The 21,439-nt window shown below is 31.0% G+C and overlaps 1 protein-coding gene across 2 annotated transcripts; it reads left to right on the top strand.

Annotated features, from left to right (window-relative positions):
- Positions 1–466: 466 nt before the first annotated feature.
- LOC145000999 (putative trehalose-phosphate phosphatase F) lies at positions 467–5,508 on the top strand. Of its 2 annotated transcripts, none has more exons than XM_078960315.1 (11): positions 467–579; positions 1,976–2,051; positions 2,137–2,587; positions 3,495–3,635; positions 3,715–3,786; positions 3,914–4,027; positions 4,112–4,270; positions 4,649–4,726; positions 4,853–4,922; positions 5,061–5,131; positions 5,208–5,508. In XM_078960315.1, the coding sequence occupies exons 3-11, from the start codon at positions 2,327–2,329 to the stop codon at positions 5,361–5,363; spliced, it is 1,122 nt and encodes a 373-aa protein (XP_078816441.1). In that variant the 5' UTR covers positions 467–579; positions 1,976–2,051; positions 2,137–2,326; the 3' UTR covers positions 5,364–5,508. The 2 variants fall into 2 exon arrangements, with proteins under 2 accessions (XP_078816441.1, XP_078816442.1); XM_078960316.1 differs by lacking the exon at positions 467–579 and adding an exon at positions 1,672–1,901.
- Positions 5,509–21,439: the final 15,931 nt, after the last annotated feature.

Genomic DNA, 21,439 nt, shown 5'->3' with positions numbered 1-21,439 from the left:
CTAATTTTAACTTAAATAAATAAATAAATAAATAAATAAATAAATAAAATGTAGGCCACCGGTTTTTTTTCGTTCTTTTTTTGCTGAAAATACATTTTTAATGTTTATGAAATTAAATTAAGTTTGAAAATTCAGTTTATTTCAACAGCAACAATGTTAAAAACAAACAGTTTTCTTATTGAAGAATGCAGACATTTGGTCCACCTCTTCTGTCGCAGAAGCTTGCAGATGTGGTCCGTAAACTACAGACATTTTGGTTTTTCAAAAAAACAAACAACACCTAATTATCCACATAGAATGCACTTTTAAAACAATGTCTAGAAAATTGAAATTTACCCCAAACAAAAAAAAGGATAATTTAGGTAATTTGAAGCAATAGAGTGTTACTTTTGCTTCATTGGCACGTCTATTTTGCACCAATCAATCTCTATAAATACCATCACCACTCTTCACCAATCTCTCTATCTCTCTTCTCTTCTCCCTCTCTCTCACTATTTCTAGGGCTTCATTTCGTTCATTCTCAATTCATTTCCTACTCTAATTCATTGCTCTTCAACCGGCTACCTCCCTCCCAATCAGGTATGGTAGCTGCCCCTCAATTCCCATTATTTTGTATGGCATATGATGCGCATTTGTAAGATTCTTCATATTTATGTGTTTGTCTTTGTTGATATTAGTTAATGTATAGAAATTAGATGAAGATCTGATTCATAGATCGTACAGCCTTCTGTATGCTTGTACTTGCTTTTGACAGAATAATCTTATTTATATGCTCTCATCTTATTGTATTGTAAAAAGTTCGGCGTTGTTGTGTGTTGCTAACACATTGAAATCGAAGAGATCAATGTTCTAAAGAATCCTTTCCATACATGCAGAGTTCGTATTCTCTTGCATTATAACCCAATTTGGAAAATAAAAATGAAGGAATATGAATGAGTTTCTTGATGCATGAATAAAATTTCCATATATGTTCATTGTTTCCACCAGTTGCATTTTGTCTTATTTAGGGACAAGAAATCTGTATTCGCGTACTTTGGTTGTTTGTTAGTTGTTACTCAAATGGTTTATGCAAATTGAATATGACCCACATGTGTTTTCTTAAGTTTTATTTTATTTTATTTTATTTTGAGTTAGTTAAGGTACAGCTGTCTTTTATTCCATTATTATTATTTTATGCTCTATACGATGTAATCGTTTAACTGATTATGCAAATAAAGTATTCCAATTTGTCTAAAAACAAATTCAAGTGGTGTTTCATTCTTACTCAAATATTTGCAACATGTACACTCTCAAACCATAATTTTTTTTTTTAAAAAGGATATAAATTAAAAAAACACTTATATTTGGATTGAAACATTGCAAAATAAGGAAATTTTGCAAATGGGATATTTGCAGAAAGACAAAATTGTATCACTTTTATTGACGTTTCATATCTCTCTCAGTGCATCTGAGCAATGGTGGGGTTTGTTTTTGTTGAGAAGTCACATCACGAAGCATAAGAACACAGTGTAGATGAGTCATTATTGGATATTTTTTAAATGTGTTTCTTAAAAGTGTTTGCTTTATGAATTATAGAGCTTCTGTGACCAATTAAATAAGTATATATATATTACTTTCAACTTATATACTACTTACATTATGCAAAGTAATATAAAGAAAAAATTGTAAGTGACCCCTACCCCTACCATTGTTTTATTATATAGTAAAACAGTATATCCATGAAAGAAACTACACCTTTACTTACTTTATGGGGAGCATGCATGTCCATGTGACTAGTGTGAAGACATTGTATCAGATAACCATCGAGTGGTTTATTATAGAAACAGTTAAACTCTTGTTTCTTCTGATGCATGTTTTTTGGAATCCTTGACTTTGTGCTTAGTTCTTAACACTTCCTTGAGGTAAAAAAGATTTGCATCTATTTCGTAAAGTGGTGAGTAATCATCTAAACAACATTTTTTTTTTCCTTTTTTAGTAATATGCAGTCAAAACTCGAGATCTTGAATATGGTGTTTGAGCACATTCTGTAAATGCATAGCTTTGAGAATGAGGTATGTCATTTTTGGTAATCGTATTTTATGAAATTAAGCAGGAAGATTTAGTCATCATTATAACTCCATGAATGTTGTATTTCAGATCATTTCAGAAACTAGCGTGTTTACAATGGACTACTCACTCAGCACCAGTGACAAGAAAACATTAAAAAGGTGGTTTTTTATTGACAAAAGGGTCGGGTAAAAAGAGAGAGATTTCATTTCACAGTTTTTCATATCAAACCCTCGAACTTTGTTAGCATAAATCTCGAAAATTGTCTTGTGATCATAAAATGGATTTAAGCTCAGCAAATGCTTCTCCTGTTCTTGCTGATCCTCTACTCCCTATGAATCAGAGTAGATTAGGATTCCATTCCAGTGTTTTCCCGCTTTTAATTCCAAAGAAGAAGCCTGGGAAATTAGTTGATGATGTTCGATCCAACGGTTGGCTTGAGGCCATGCGATCGTCTTCACCTCCTTGTAAAAGGATGGTGAAAGATGTTGAAGATGAGCTTGCTTCCGATGAGAATGATCTTATTTATTATTCTTGGAAGGTATGCATGAAATATTTGGTTAGAAAACTTGTCATTATTATGTTGTTGTCGAAATGCCAAAAAGCACTATACTAATTTACAAGAATATGATTGATTTTGATTTTGAAGAACTTAAAAGAAAGAAAATATTAGTGGAACCGAATGGTTCATTCCAACTGTTTGTTTTGCCTGGTGGAATGAAATGAATCATTCGTGAATGGTTCGATTGTGATATTTTTCATACGTTATTGAGAAGTTCGTTTTCTTTTTCATCTTAGAATGGAATGAAAATTTCCTAACATATATTATTTTATTTATATGAATTTTTTTGATGAAAATATTCTTTGGAAATTTTCATTATTTTAATTAAACTATAGGTTTATTTTTTAGAAAACTAAAAAATATTATAATTATTATAACTTAGTTTGGGTTTAATGAAGTTTTATTATGTTAAACTTTTATTTTTGTAAATAAAATTTCATCAATTATAATTAAGATAATGTGTAGAATATAGTTAAAATTAATCAATGTATTTACAAAATGAAAATTTGAATATCCTCTTATATTTTCTTTCTATTTATATAAGTTTATGACATATAGATACCAATGATTCTCTCTTTTAATCTCATCTCTTGAGTTTGACACTTGTTTTGATCTGATTAGTAGGATTATAAAAATGAAGAAAATGTAAGAGAATATTTGATTTCTCTTACAAAATTTATAATATTTCTATAAGTCAAACAAACATGATCACCGAATGTAAGTATGTAACGATTCATTTTATATCTTAGCTTATTACATTACCCTTCTCATTTCATTAATGATGGTTTGTTTGCAGTAAAGAAAAAAGTATATTTGATATTAGTAACGGTATTTGCATATGTACCTATTATTAATTGGCTATCTTTCTTTTTTTTGTTACTCAAAGCTCAAGTATCCATCGGCCCTCAAATCTTTTGATCATATTATAAATCGTGCAAATAACAAAAAGATAGTAGTCTTCTTAGATTATGATGGGACACTCTCCCCAATTGTAGATGATCCCAATCGTGCTTTTATGTCAATCGATGTAAGTTGTAACTTCAAATTCTCCAATTCTTTTCTTTCATATACCTAGCACAAATGTCTTACACACTTTCTTCTTTTAGATGCGTGCTGCTTTAAAGAGCATTGCAAAGTACTTTCCAACAGCGATTATTAGTGGAAGAAGCCGCAATAAGGTATCACAAGTCTATAGTAGTGTTCGGTATAATGGAATTGTTCATTTCACTGAAAAAAAAAAGTTTAACATAATAAATTGTCATTAAAATAATTAAATTTTTTAATGTTAAAACATTTTTTGTTCAGGTTTATGAGTTAGTAGGACTAACAGAACTCTTTTATGCTGGTAGTCATGGTATGGACATCATGTTCCCAATGTCTATCAACCATACAAACTATATTCGATCTACTGACAAACAGGTATTGTATTGACAAAAATACCCTTAGGATTTTTTATTTTAATTGCCCTTGAGGAGATCAATATCCTTATGTTTTCTTGTGAAGGACAAGGAAGTAAATTTATTCCAGCCTGCTAGAGAGTTTATACCAATGATCAATGAGGTTTTTAGGACCCTTGTTAACGTGACAAAGGATATCCGAGGGGCATTTGTGGAAAATCACAAATTTTGTACTTCTGTACATTACCGTAATGTAGATGAGATGGTAAGAAATTAACATTTTACTTTTAAGTTTTAACAAATGAGTGGATTTAGCAACGGATTTTTTAGAATAATTAGCAATGGAATTAAAATCCGTCGCTATTTTTCGAAATTAGCAACCGAATTGGAATCCATTGGAAATTTATTCAAAATTAACGACATTTCTAGTGTATGAATTGAAATCCCTCCAATTTTTTTTATAAAATCAACCACCAATTCTTTATAAAACAATTACCAAAAGAACTGAAATCGTTTGCTTTTTTTTTTCTCAAATTTAGCGACGGAATTTTATAAAATTAACCACAGGTTTTTTATAAAACACTTGTTATTTCATAAAAGTTAGCGACAGAATTGAAAGATAATACTTTTTATGGTGTTGCAGAGTTGGGCGATGATTGCACAACGTGTGCATGATGTCTTGAAAGATTATCCTCGTTTGAGATTAACTCATGGTCGGAAGGTAAGTAATAAAACCAATTTTTTTATATAAATATAACACATTTTCAAATTTCAATAATGGTTATGTGATTATTTTTACTTTATGCATTTATAAAATATAAAAACTTTATTTATAAATTATACGTAGGTTTTAGAGGTCCGTCCCATTATTGATTGGGACAAAGGGAAAGCAGTCGAGTTTCTACTTCAATCACTTGGTATGTCCTTCAATTCGTTTTTTATAAAACAACCCATAAAAATACGCTACTTTTTATGAAATAAATTAAGAAATGTGAAGTAAGATGATATTTATTTGTTATTATTATTTCTTTTGTATTTTATTATGGAATTAATAGGGCTAAGCAATAGTGACGAAGTGCTTGCAATTTATATTGGAGACGATAGAACAGATGAAGATGCATTTAAGGTATGATCAATTTTATTTAATTATTATTATTTTAATAGTGTGTTATTAAGTTGTTGATTAAGTTTTTTTTTGTTAGGTTTTAAGAGAAGGAAAACGTGGTTACGGGATTTTGGTATCTTCGGTACCCAAAGAAAGCAAAGCTTTTTTGTCACTTCGTGACACTTTGGAAGTCAAAGACTTCCTTAAATCGCTAGTATCATGGAAGGAACAAAATTATGGTAATGATAAATGATCAAACGAGGTTTTCAATTTTGAAGTTGAAATAGTTTGATAACAATAAAAAGATATTTTATTTGATTATTGGTTCATATTTTATATGGTATTGATTGTTTTGTATGTATCCTAATTGAAAGTTTCACTTATTTTGACTTTGTAAATTATGGTATTTGTAATTTTCTTCTTTCCACGTGTCCATCATGAACACTTGCACTCCTTCAATCAACAACTCAACCCTCCAACTTCTTCGATTTATCCAATCAGCCCTTAAGCTTTTATTCCTTAAAACAAGCTCCTTAACATTGGTCAACTGCACCAAACATACCAAGTCAAACAATCTTAATACAATAAGTCCTCATCAGGTATTAAGATTGATATGATACATTTACCTTTCTTAACATCCTCCCTCAATATTAACAATGGAAGGGATTAACTAAATTTAGTTTTTCCGAAAGAATTCATGACAAAATGAAGTTATATAAAAATATATGTTGTTTAAGATGATGAATCAGTTTTAACAATTTTGATATCACTTCAAGAAAAATGGTTGACTTACTGAATATTAATATATCTCGAACTATCAATTCCTATAACAAATAAAAGTTTCAAGGCCTATAGAATTTTGCATGTATTTGATGCAAGACCTTTATATTAACAATTTGTTGATGACATCGAAACTTTTGTCTGTTTTGTGTTTTTTCATGAAATTCAAAGAATTCCCTAAAGACCTATAGAATTTTGCATGCATTTGATGCAAGATCTTTATATTAAGAATTTATTGATGATATCGAAACTTTTGTCTGTTTAGTGTTTTTCCACGAAATTAAGGAATTCCCTAAAATAAAGGAAATTCCACTCCCAAATCTTTTAGAATTTGTATACATCCCCCGTTCAACGGCAACATATGTAGTAAGACCCAATGAATATAACCACCTTTTCTTCGACAAAGTTTGAGATATCTTAACGTTCTAAAATCCAATTTTAAAGATGTTAGGAAAACCAGACGATGCTTGTCAAGGCTCAGAATATATCTATTGTCACTTGCCAAGTTTTATGACCCTTGTTAGAAAATAATGTAGATAACAAGCAAAACCAAAAGAACACAAAGACATAGTATTTATGTGGTTCGGTCAAGGCAATCTACATCTACAGGTAGGAGGGGAGTAATATTTTTTTTTTTGGAAAGGGAACTTCCCTAACGAGGGTTTCCGGGCCAACTTTCGCGCACCGACTAATCCCCCGCTACAAACATAAAGCTTTGTCTCATGCCCTGGAGTAATATTTATTCATAGAGTTCTCAAACAGAGATTAGAAGTACAACTAATAGAGAGTTAATATACTCATTAAGGATACAAAAAAAAACTCCAATTGACTTAGCATGCATCCCTATTTATAATGAAGGGATCAGACCTATAACTCAAATGGGCCAATCCCATTGGTCCATAGGCCCATAGGCCCATGAATGATGTCAACCAATCATAATCTATCATGTTGTAGCTTCTAAAACATTCATCCCGGTGGCACATCATAATGGTACATCATGATCCATAGTGGCACATCATGATGAAAGAGTGGCACATTAAGATCACCATGGCACATCAGCCATCATGGTGGCACATCATGCAATAATCCTTGAGAATCTTCAACTTATGAGCATCCTTAGATAATCTTGAGCATCATAGTGAACATCACAACATAAGTGACACAGTAAGGATACAATGGCACATCAAGGAACACAAGTGACAAACCTTGCACCAAGATGGCACATCTTATACAAGGAATGGCACACCTTCTCCAAGGATAGCACATCTTCCTCCAAGATGGCACTCCTTCACAAATGGTACACATTCCTTCAAGTTGGCATATCTTCCTTCTTGTTAGCACACCTCATGTAACACTTGGTTCCGGTATGAATTTATTCTCCTAAATTGTTTATTTTTCTTGTTGGACTCGACGAGTTGAAAGCTTCAACTCGGCGTGTTGAGCGGACTTTGGCCATTGGGAATTAATGAACCAACTCAGTGAGTTAAGGTGCCTCAACTCAGCGAGTTGGCGGCTGGGAAGGAAACCCTAATTTTTAGGGTGGTGCACCTAATTTAAAGGTCTTAAGTCTCTTGGATGGCCTCCTTACCAGCCTCATCTGTCCAAAAACCCTAAAAGTGTGTATCATCATCCTTGTGAGTGTATGAGCTTGTGGAGGGCCTTAAGTGTTGATATTTTGCACACTTTTGGAGGATCTTTAAAGTTTAAGGTGCATAGCTTAGAGGAAAGACCTTGATCCAGAATCTCCGCACTCATTCCAGTCATTTGGACGTATCAAGTTTATACCTTGCTTTGTTATGGTTTAGATCTATTGTTTTGGGCTTTTATCTTGATTTTGGGCTCATAGTTGAGTTGTCCAAGAAGTTGAGTGTTCCAAGGGTTGTCATGTTAGATCTAGCCATTTTATGGCCTCATTTGGCTTAAAGTTGCAAACTTTACTAGGTATTAGGTCCTATTTATGCAGTAAGTCCTTTATTAAACACATATTGAGCCCTAGGGATTCTTTTAGCATGCATGGAAATAAAGTTGGAAACCTTACGTGATTTTCCATCCTTTGGAGACCAGATCTGCATATTGGGACTTTGTTTTGAGAGTTTAAGGGCGTAATGGGTCAAGCCTCACTCTAATGAGTAGGGTTTGGCTTTGACTCACTTTGGATGATTCCTAAGGGTAAAGTTGGAAACTTTACTCTTTTAGACATCATTTCGAAGGAGATCTGAGAATTAGATTTCCTAGATTCGAGGGAAAAGCTTAATGCATTAAGTTGTTGGATTTCTAGCTAACTCGGCGAGTTCATTAGTAAACTCGACGAGTTGATGAGACTTTTCCCGATCTGTGCAGTTAATGGAGAAACTCAACAAGTTGAAGGACAACTAGGCGAGTTGGGTCAACTCGGACCTTTGACTTTGACCTTTGACTTCAGTCTTTGACCAAGTTTAACTTTTAAGGGATTTTAGGGCATTTTGAGTTGTATTTAAGGAATTGTTTCTATTTAGGGGTTTAGTAGAGCAGATATCTGGAGCCAGGACCTAGTCAGCTATCGTTCAGAATTTGAGGTGAGTCTCCTCACTATACTCATGAGTCGAAGGCACCAAGGTTGGCCCATTAATTTATATGAAATGTTTAGTCATGGAATATATAATGGTTGTTATTTGATCTATGTGTGAGCTATCTGGAGACCATGGGAGTGATGGGTTTTAAGCATTCTAACACTCTTATGGTGTACATGCAACCCTAGATACCTTAGATCTATGTTTTCTCTATTATACATGCAAACTTTCAATTTTTCCAAGGCATCATTCTACTAGCATATTATGGAGTATATACAGTACAAAAATCTAGTTGAAAGACATACCTTTTGTTGTAGCTTGAAAACTTGGAGCTTTAAGATCCTAACACTAATAATGTGAACGCCTCAAATGGAACCACAAATCACCACCAACAATTTGAGGACTTGAGAGAATGTTTCTTGCACACAAAATCGGATATGCTCTTCCAAAGACTCACTAGTGCTGATTTCATGAGCTAAGGGCTTTCTTATATAGTGTGTCATGATTAGGGTTACACCGTTTAAACCCTAATGTGCATGACTTTCCACATTCCTTAAGCTTCATGGGTTTTAACCACCATGGAGTATCCATGGGTCACCACATGGGTTAAGCCCAACATAAATAATTATGGATCATAAGCCCACTTTATAAGAATGAATGGTTTACATAATCAATCCCCATATATTTAATTAGTCTCTTTTGATCACGAAACTAATTCCAAATTAATTCTTGATTAATACTAATTAAATAATATGATTTCATATTAATATATTATAACTTATAGTATATTAATAAATCATAAATAATCTCTTCTCAAAAGTCCATCCTTACAAATTGTTTCGGTGAAATGCAACCCAAATGGATCATGCTACTCTCGGGTCAAGTACATACCAAATATAGTTATGGACTTAGACACCTTATCCAACATTCTCCCACTTGGATAAGTCTAGTAACTATAGTTGCAAGTATGACCTCAGGATCCGACAAGTAATCGTGGCTCTTAAATGCCTTTGTCAAACTTAGACGTACAATTTTAGATAAGTGATCATATAATCCTTTGCTCTCAAGATATAAGTCGGACGAACACAAGGAACATAGTCAATCTTATTGTCTAGCTGTTTGTTTCCCGATTTTCGATTTGTTTGACATACAACTTAATCGAACACATCAATTTAGTTCTGACTGGGCCTGGCACATAAGTCAAAAAAAATTGATCGAGGGGCTCAAGATATCGCTTTTAATCCTCCAAGGACTAAAAAGAACAGATAAAATTTGACAGTATATGCTTGTATTAACTATTCACTAAACCATACATAACAGCACGTTTTATAACATCGAGTTACCGATGCGTTTTTGTACTATCAATGTACGACCAACTCATAGTCAACAACTCATATATCTAGGTTTGAAGATTATATGATATTATCGTCTCACGATCACTCGAGATAAATTCCATGAAGTGATACAAGTGAGCATGGGTTAAATCCAATACTCAGACCTTATGAGCACTCATGAATGTCATAGCAATGTCTAACCATTTCTGACAATCTAGAAGCCAAATTCATGACAGTCTTGCTTCAATACCTACTTCCAAAGTATGATTGACTATGGATGGTTTGAATAATCCAATTATTATGGAAGTCAAAACATGCACATTGAAACACTAGTAAACATTTGATATGGGATAGTACCATACTAGTAAATAAAAACACCTTTTATTTAAGCAGAAAATGTCAATTACAGTTTATTTATTACAAGTTTCGAATCAGCTATCTAATCATTAAAACTAATATCATCCATCAGCCCAATGTGCCTCGCATGTTGTAAATGCTTAACCCTACTCAGTCCCTTCATGAAAGGATCTTTCAGGTTCTCATCTGATGATACCCTCTTTTCCACGAGGAGTCCTTCTTCTATCTTGTGTCTTATGAAGTGATATTTCTTGTCGATGTGTCTGGACCTGCCATGATCCCTTGGTTCCTTGGCTAAGGCAACCGCACTATCATTGTCACAGAAAATCTCTACATGCTCCTTTATAGCTGGTACAACTCCAAGGTCTCCGATGAAGTTCTTCAGCCATATCGCCTCCTTCGTCGCTTTGTTTGTTTCTATGTACTCTGATTCGCACGTTGAATCAGCTACAGTCTCCTGCTTGGAACTTTTCCAAGTAATTGCTCCTCCTTTTAGGGTAAATACCCAGCACGACTGAGAGCAGAAATTATCTCTGTTGATAACAATAAACTATGAACATCAAGAACCCTAATTGTAACCTATTATAATCGATATGTATATATATATATATATATATATATATATATATATATATATAAGGTTACATACCTCTTGATTATTGTACAAACTAATCACACCAATATCCTTCTTGAAAACCTTGGCAAGCAAGCACCAAAAGTTTAATGCCTTTAATGATTTGTACCAACACCCTAGAAACCCTATAATGATGAGAATAGACTGAGAGGAGAAGGAAATTTCATTCCTAAGCCTTATGATAAAGGTATGAATGAAATTTGGTGGTCTTGGGGTCCTATTTATAGTTTAGATAACTTGCAGGCAAAGCAAGATTTCAATTAAAATAATATATTTAATATCAATTCAAATCCTTCCTTTATCTGCATCCAGGAGGATTTTAAAAACCCTAGAAGAGCCTTCGGTACCATCCACCCTTTTATGGATCTAGAATTGCCTTCTTTTGTTGAACTATTGAACAATTACAATTCACCCATTACACCTTTAATTAATTCCATTTAATCCTAGATTAATTTATGATTAATTCTGATTAATAATTAATTAATTCTAATTCATTTCTTATTACTTTATTAACCATATACATTAACAATTAAATTATTTAACTATTGATCTCATGTTAATTTATTAATCACATAACAAATTAATAAATCAATTATCTATTTCCAATTAATATATTAATCACATAATATATTAACAAATCATTTATCGCTTTCTCTCTCTCTCTCTCTCTATATATATATATATATATATATATATATATATATATATATATATATATACATATCGTTATTTCTCTCTCCTAATATCATTTCTAGCTATTTCTGGTTTTTAGGGCAACCCGAAAAGGAATTTGCTTTTGTTTACAAGTTTATACCAATTTAGTTATGAGCTTAGACACCTTAATCCAAAATTTTATCTGTTGCATATGTCGACATAGTGCGGTTGGGTTGAGACAGTACTACTTTGTGATGTAAGTTAACAAACCCAGGAGCAATTTAGTCATAAGCCGAGAATCGGGAGGGCAATCCAGTCTTATGATGTGGGCTTATGAGCAATCTAGTCATGAGTTGTGGGTCGGGATATATGTTTTGAGAGATTCTTGATACTCTGATTTTATGGTATTATCTTGAAACAATGGCTGATATATTTTGGTGTGGAAATGTTTTACAAAAATGAAAATTTTTTATCATGATTTTTGGGATGTTACAAGGATGTCATATCTATGCACCAAAGTGTTCCATTCCTTTCTTAAATGATCCATACCCCCTTTTAGAAGATCATTTCATTTGTCACTTGTTCCATTCCTTTGTCAAATGATCCATTCCTTCCTCAGATGATCCGTTCCTTTATCACATGTTCTATTAACGCTAAGTGCTCCATTGAGTTCTAAGTGCTCCAATGAATGTAAATGCTCCAAATGCTCAAGTTACATTTAAGAAAAGGTTATACCTTAGGTCAACATATGAATTTACTTAGAGTCATTATCGTAATAGAGATATTGGGCTTGGTAATTATAAGATATATTAGCTTTCCAATGATTTTTTATATTCGATGATATTTGTCAAAACATCATCACTAGATTTAATTCCTTGACTACTAACCACTAAATTCAATTCCATGAGAGTTTTTATAGGTTTGAAACCCAATATTCCAAACTCATGCAATAAATTCAGACAATACTTAAACTATAATAAATAAAGTCCAGTTTTAGTTTTCAAGATTTCAATACCTAGAAAATATTTCAAAACCCCAAAATCTTTAATCAGAAAACTTGTTTTAAGAAACTATTTTAGATTTCAAATCTCATTTACACAAGTACCAGTCAATAAAACATCAACATATACCAACAAAAACATAGAAATACACAATGTACACAGAATAATCACTAACACTTTGTTTGAAGTCAAATTTGACCAAATACTTAGAAAGTTTCCTTTTCCATTTGTGTTAAGCTTATTTAAGCCCAAACAATAGAGAAGCTTACATACTTGTTTTTCATTCTTAGAAAAATACCCTAAAGGCAAGGTTCAATAAAACTCTTCATTGTATTCATCATACACAAATGCATTATTAACATCAAGTTGATATAATTTCAAAACCAAGTTAACAAGACTAATAACACATCTCACAATCACCAATTTTACAAATAGAGAAAAAGTATCATTATAATATTTCATCTCATTAAATTGATCCCTTAGAAACTAAGCTTGATTTGTATTTTTTCTATTTCACTAGTATCTTTATACCCATTTACACCTAATATGTTTTTTCTATTAGGTAAATATATTATGACCTATGTCTATAAATTTTGAGCAATGCCTCCATTTTCTCATTTATGACATTGACCCAGTTTTGATCAAAACATACTTTGTAATAAGATTTAGACTTAATTGATTTATCAAAATTAGAACTAAAACAAACAATGCCACTATAAAATTTTAAATAGTTAATAATATTTTCAACACCATATTTATGTTTCAACTAAAATAAACAACACCAATATATAAATTTAAGTAGTTAATAATGTTTTCAACACCATATTTATGTTTCCCTTTGACTGTATAATCACTAAAATGATTAGGAAACTTGACTCTCTAACATATCTCCTAGGACCCTCATTGATGATATGCAAATCATATATTTGTCCCTCAAGCAAGGTGTTTTGACTAAAAGAGTAAGTTTGACCGAGAGAGTCATCCCAAATGGGAAATAGACATATGAACCATGACTGTCAGATACAAACTCAAGACCATTATTGTTAACATCTAGGGTTCGATCACCCGTACTACTCCATTGTTTGACTCTCAAGACATTTAATTCATGGATTTGATCATTTGGAGTAACAACAATATCATCAAGACCATCGGAGACATCAAAAAATTTAGACAGTTAAAATCAGGAAGATTATCTTCTTCGATTAACTAATTTTGAAAGAAAAATGTCCTCATAATACTTGAAATCACTAGTTTAAAAATAGAACAATTATCAAGAGTCCAGAGTTTATACAGTTTTTTTTGAAACTATAATACCCTAAGAAAAACACATTTTTCAAACACCCTCCCAAACTTTTCATAATTATTTAATATAGTTGGTTATAAGTTGATTTTATTTGTTTAGTTTATATGTAAATTAAGACTAAAAGTGGTTTATGACAGCCTTATATAACATTGATTTCATATGTTTATGGTATATATTGATTCATATATTTTGGTTTATATATAAATAGACACTAGAAGTGGTTTATGACAACTGACATCCCTTATAATAACATTGATTTCATCTATTTGTGGTATACATCGATTTCGTTTGTTCATGTATTATGTATAAATTTCACCATTGATTTCAGTACAAATATATATAATTCTTAACTTGACATGTTTCTTGACAACACTTATAATAACATAGATGTCTTCTTTCATAAACCAACGAATGTCAATATGGTTTATGAAAGAATATATGTTTGCTATTATAATGCCCTTTAGACCATCCCGGTGTAGTGGCCACGAACGAGGTCGTGGTCTAGGTGGCCATGAACCACGACCGTGCACACCATCCTGGTGGTTTGCGGTGGGTCATAGTCGTGGCCCTTTGTGCTCCAAACAACGATTTCAAACGGCCAATCAATTCGTTTCTTGCCTTAAATCTCGTTTGACCTCCTTCTTAATGGATACTTTCAATTTATTTTTCTTCCTTCAATATTTACCTATAAATATTACCACTCATCTTCTTAATTTTCACACACTTCTTCTCCCTTTAATCGTCATATATTTTTGTTGTTTGATCCTTTAAAAACCATGCCTCCTAAAAATAAGAAATGGTCAGAAGAGGAAGAAGAGAAATTAGCACAAGCATGAGTGACGGTTTCGCAAGAAGGTGTTGGTCAAACTTCTGTTTCTTTTTGGAGAAATGTTGAAAGTGTTTTCCATGGTTTAATGGGTTGTGCAGTTCGAAATGTTGATGAAATATGCTCGAAGTGGCGCATTATGAGGGAAAAATGTTCTGAGTTCAATGGAATTTACAACTTTGTTATAAACAACGTATACGGAACTGATATCGATTTGGTTAATATGGTCATGGAGCAATATGAAAACACAAATCATAAATGTTTTGGACATGTCAAAGCTTGACAAAAGTTAAATAATTCCCTAAAATGGAATAACCTTCTTAAAACACAAATAAAAAGTTTGGTATTTTTACAATTTTTAGTTCTTAATGTTACTTTTATTTTGTATTTTAATTAATGTAATTTTATTTTTAATGTTATTTTTATTTTTTATTTTAGTTAATGTAGTTTTTATTTAATGTAATTTAGTATTTTAAATTAATGAAAAACTAGTATTTAAAAAAAATATATGATTTTTATGTATTTTTTATTTAAATTTAATTAAAAAACGAGGTGGAGTGGTGTGTTTAGTGGTAAGTATCACATGGTTAGTGGTAGGGAGTGTGGTGATGATGTGACACTCATCCCTATAGTGGTTAGTGGTGTGTATAACGGATAATAATAAAGAACCATAATTCTTTGACATTAAGGTCGTCTGGTATGCTTGCAATGGACGAGTTTATGGTCTAGGTGGCCACGAACCACGACCATGCACATCATCCCTGTGGCTCGTGGTGGTTCGTGGTCGTGGGCGTTTGTACTCGGGACAATGAATGGAAACGGCCAATTTGATTGGCTATTGAGTAACGACCATATTTAGGGTTTAAAAACTTGTTTTTTTTTTTAATTTTACATTTCAAACATCATTAAACCTCTTCTATAAATATCACATATATTCATTCATTTTACTCACACAATTCTTTTCTCTTCTCACAATCACACACTTCTTTTGCTTGATAAATTCAAAATCAATGGCTCCTAAAAGAATAAATTGATCAAAAAAAGAAGAAGAGAACTTAGCATTAACATGGGTAGTTGTTTCAGAACACCCAGAAATACCTCCTAATTTTTGGATAAAAGTTGGAAACGTTTTCCATTATTTAATGGGTTGCCAAAATCGTAATATTGCTCAAATATGTTCAAAGTTCCACGACATGAGGGTTAAATGCCTTAAATTCAATGTGATTTATAATTTTGTTATAAACAATAGACGAAGGTGACCCGTTTGCTTGGTTATGCACCAATATGAAGATATTAAACACACACCATTTAAACACATTAAAGTTTGGCGAGAATTGAGAGAATCGTCAAAATTTAGTCATTAAAAATAAGGGTTAAAAATTAGTTTAAGTTGTTTGTGGTTGTATTTTAATGTTTTTTTTATTATTATATTTTTTATTTTATGTTGTGTGTTTTAAATTAATGTAATATTTGTTTCATTTAATAAAAACCTAATTTAAAAAAATATGTTTTATTGTATTTGTGAATTAAATTTAAATAAAAAAATATGTTTTATTGTGTTTTAATATATTTTTGAATTAAATTTAAAAAAAATAAATAATAAGATAGAGTGATGTGTTTAGTAGTAGATATCTCATAGTTATTGGCAGAAAGTGTGATAATGATATGATACCCACCACTATAAAAAATTAGTGGTGAGTATAACGGATACTCTCATTTCTTTACGTCCCTTCAACTTATGTTCTTTACAACCCTTATAATAGCAGGACCCATATTCTTGAAACCCATATATTTTGACATGTTATTCACATCCCCCATGATATTATGAACCATATTCTGTCATAAAGCATATTCTATATACCTTTTCTAATTTCATTGGTTTAGTTTTTATATGTTGTTGTTGTGTGATCGTTAATTCTAACTGGTATATTTGATCCTTCACTCAAATTTTAGGGATGTTGGTGTGAGTTCAAATTCATATTCACAGTACTGACTCTACAAAATAATTCAGTTACATTTTAGGTTGTTTTATTTTGTAGATTCATGTCTCGGCTTTCTTTTTATAAGAAAAATTAACTGAAAATATAAATGATGACAAATGAATGCTTTGTATATTATAATTTGCCATCGATATTATTTTAATTTTTAAGGTCACGTTATTTCCAATGCACATATATATTTAAGATTTTCAGATTTTCATAATCCAAAAATTAAATAATATTGATAACATAAATATTATTCTTGGTTTGTTTTCTTCTTCATTTTTTTAGATATGTAGATATAGTCGTAGATAAGGTTAGCGGAGAAAACGATGGTCCCGGTCAACATCAATCAAACCTCGACTAAGTTGTTTTTTATATTAACAAATTGCATCTATAAAGCATATTATAAGTAAACTCTAATTATCTAGATTCTAACTATATTTAACGAATTATGTTATATTTATATAATTATACATATATTGGTTTAAAAAGTATTTTATAGAATAAATTACATAAATTGTCATATGGTTTGGGTAGTACGTATGTTTTGTCATTTTCTTTAATTCATACGCTTTTTATGGTTTCATTTTGTTTCGTGCTTATCAAACCTAAAATAACCGTAGTATCCTAAAATAACTATTTTTATGTGATTTAGGGTGTGTTTGATATTGAGCTTTTGGAAGCGTTTTGGAGCTTCTAGTTTTTAGCTTTTAACAAAACGTTCTACTTTAAATAAAAAGTTTCGTTTAGCAGTACGGGCATTTAGCTTTTATATATTTCAAAAGTTTTCAGCTACTTTTATCAAACATTCGTATAACACATAAAAGTTACAACTTCCCGCTACATGTCACCCACTACCCGCTAACCGCTTTCAGCTAACAGCTATTGTTGCCAAACACACCCTTAATATATTTAAAAGCTTTACATTTATTTTTTTCAAAAAACTAATTTGTCAAAAATACATATACAACTTCCAACTATAAGCTAGTTTGCAAAAAATATCTATAAATTAAATCAATATACTAGAGTCTAACACAGCCATGTACATGCATGCAATGCTCGATATTATTTGTTCTCAGTTTAAGGATAATGTTAAAAACATTTTTCTTAATTTTTTTTTATAAATTAAATTGATAATCATTTGTAATAAAACAAGATCTAAGACATTGTATAAATTTAAAATTTGTTGCTTCAAGTTGGTGATCGCTATTAATAGTTTCATAGTTGATTGAATTTTCAAAGTGGTAACATATATGATGTAACCAAGAGTATATAAATCATTTTATGGTACCATTCTACAACCAAATTTATAGCCATAAATCTAGCTTGATATGTTATACAAACATTAAAAAGATTTTGTCACACCTAAAGTCACAATATTCATTACACAATCATGTTTTGTCTGTTCAAAAAACCCCAACGAAGTTTTCAAACCATTTAAAAAACCTCAATCATGTTTTGTCTGTTCAAAAAAAACCCAACGAACTTAACATTTTGTCTAAAAAGTCCAACAAAGTTTCAAACCGTTCAGAAAATTCCAATTTTGTTTTGTTTAAGTTCGTTAGGTTTTTTTTGAACAGTCAAAACATGATTGGAGTTTTTTAAACGTTTTGGAAACTTCGTTGGTCTAACAAATCATTTTTCCGATACGGTAATAAGTCACGTCATTTGTTTCTCGTATTTGACTTTCGAGAAAGTATAACTTAGTTGAGCTTTTTAGATAAAATGTTAAGTTTGTTGGGTTTTTTTGAACAGACAAAACATGATTGGGGTTTTTTAAACGGTTTGGAAACTTCGTTGGGCTTTTAAGTCATTTTCCCATCAAAATATCTTCTAACTCTATTTACTCAAATTACTTGAGTTTGTGTTACATGCAATTTGATGGAACCAATAAAACTCAACATAATTTAACATGATATCTTGTTTCGTAAACCGATAGAAGTCAAATCAAAATATTGTATTTATTTCGGTGTAACACGTGATTAATATTTTAAAATTCGATTTTTTAGTTGGACCCGTATGGTGACCGGTTTCCGGTTCAACTGGTTCGACCATTGAGTAAACTGGTTTCTATAATTTTCATCTTTTTCGTATTTTTTTACACATACATACACAAATCAAGCATTTGATGTCCACAAGTTCAAACATTAAAATATACATGAAAACAAGTTGTAGATCAATTTAAACACATTAAAATAATTCATAACCATAAGTTTTACATTATCCACGTGCATTAAAAAAAATATAAGTCCTAAATGAATATAAACACATAAAAAAACTTCATACATTTATCATGTGTTTTTATTTAGAAAATTTTTAGTAAGTGTGAAAAAACTACCAAAATTTATTATGCAAAAGATTTCAATTTCATGTATTTTTATTCAATTTAACCGATCAACCGGTTTAACCGAATTTTTGTAAAAACCGGTTGGTTTAATTCGGTTCAGAAATAGACACAAAAACTGGTGATAGTTGAATCGCTTCCTTCTCTGATTTCCAGTTCAACTGGCTGGTTTATACCGGTTTCTAAAACATTGCACGTGATTGCTATTATTGTATTAGTTAGTTAATTACTATAATATGTATTTTAATGAAAATACATTGTCACAACAAAAAGATATATATATATATATATATATATATATATATATATATATATATATATATATATATATATATATATATATATATATATATATATATATATATATATATATATATATATGTGTGTGTGTGTTTTGTTATTATAAGAATCTTAATAAAAGTAGGTCGAAATATCATGCATTTAACCTACAACAATAGGCAAAATTCACATAAAAAACGGGAGATAATGTCACTGTAGCATAATGAGCTTTTGTGATTTGTCCGACTTAACCAATTATGTTTTTTTCTTGCTCATAAGGTCATCTAACTTTTATTGTACATGTCAATTAGGTCATTATCGTTACTTTTTAACCATTCCTCCGTTAACTAGTTATCTAAATTACACGAATGGCCCCTATGGTTTAAATTTCTTTCGTAGTTGGTCGTTATCAGCCATGTTTTAAATCACTCGACTAAAACTACCACAATCTTGAAAATCTAGGGACCAAAGTGTAACATTGTAATTATTCTCCCCGTTAAATCTTGTTGAAACACGAAGCTTACCATTGGATTTCGTAAGCAACAACAGTCAAACTCGCTAATCATTCATCAAAAATTGAAGTTAATTTCGACTCCAAAAGTATATTCCTAGTACACGATCAAATCAATTGAAACATTTACATACAGCCAATTTCGATCCCAGATCACTTCTCAGTGTCGAAGCTTTACTTTTGACTTTAATTCGTTGACTTTTCAGATACAACCAAGTCGATAATCAAATAAACTATCATCTTCAATTATTCGATTTCCATCATCCCTTAACCACAATACAATCGACTTTTAACACCATATAACGAATACAACACAATAAACCAGGTTATCTGACCCAAAGATGTTCGACCGTGATCCCAAAACAAAACCCAGATCGGGAATGAAAACCAATTCGAACTCCAATCAAACGAATAACATACATAACACAATGATTTGACTTTCACAAATCAAAATCAACTTCAAACTTTAACTAGCGACTCTAAGCTTTCGCTTTTCACAAATCGAGCCTTCGAAGTCAAAATAATCGTTGTACATTGTTCATTCACGAAATCAAAACAATTAGATCCAAAATCAAATTGATATCAACATATCGACTTTCGAAGTCGATTTCAGCTCCAAATATATATTCCTTGTTCGCTTTCAACCATCGATTATCAAAGACTTTCAAAATAATCAATTTTGACTTTCTGTGTTTGACTCTTAATTGAACTTCAAGAACAGATTCGATTTCCATTAACGGATCCACGACATCAAGATGCGAACAACAATACCAGTCAAAATCAAATCAAACAACTCAAATCCATATTGAAACTATAGTGACCTTTTGATTCCTAACCCAAGCATCGCCAAAATCAACTCTGATGCTTGACTTGATATGAAAATTGAATTAAATGAGTTAAAGAAATATATGGGCTTCGAAGTCGGATGAATAGTAAAGGATTTTAGGTTATGAAATCCAATGGTATGTGCTAACATTAAAGAAAATTTTGCCTATTATTTGGTTTGGTGCTTATGAAATCCAATGGTATGTTTCGTGTTTCAACCAGATTTAATGGAAGAATAATGACAATGTTACACTTTGGTGCCTAGAGTTTCAGGATTGTGATAGTTTTAGTTGAGTGATTTAAAACATGGTTTATAACGACTTATTACGAAAGAAATTTAAACCATAGGGGTCATTCATGTAATTTAGATAACTAGTTAACGGACGAATAGTTAAAAACTAACGATAATGATCTAATTGACATGTACAATAAAAGTTAGATGACCTTATGAGAAAGAAAAAAACATTATTGGTCAAATCAAACAAATCACAAAAGTTCACTGTGCTACAATAATATTATCCCAAAAAACGGAGTGTTAAAAAAATTATATAGTATAAAATAATTTAATTTAAAATCCACTAGCCGATAAGTCTTAAAAAACTATAATAATAAGATTATATGAAACATGTGAAAACGTTATTAGAAAGGACCCTTGATATCAACTATTCATTATATATTAGAAAACTTTGTATTATAAATTTATAAATATCACATTAAATATTAATCTTCAAAACACACAAATTACACATAGAAAACCATTTAGCCTATTTGTATATGAATCTTTTTGGAAATCTATATCTATATATGGGTGTCTTTTTTTTTAAAAAAACTACTACGTTAGTTGAAAGTTAAAAATAAATGGTTACTAAATATAAACCGAAAACTCTTAATCTTTGTTTATACAAAAATATTCGACAATAAACCAACAACTTTTATTTATATAAAAATAT

Source organism: Lactuca saligna, chromosome 6, assembly GCF_052625555.1.
Source record: "Lactuca saligna cultivar CGN05327 chromosome 6, ASM5262555v1, whole genome shotgun sequence".
NCBI classification, from domain to species: Eukaryota; Viridiplantae; Streptophyta; class Magnoliopsida; order Asterales; family Asteraceae; genus Lactuca; species Lactuca saligna.
This window is presented reverse-complemented; position numbering and strand designations above follow the sequence as displayed.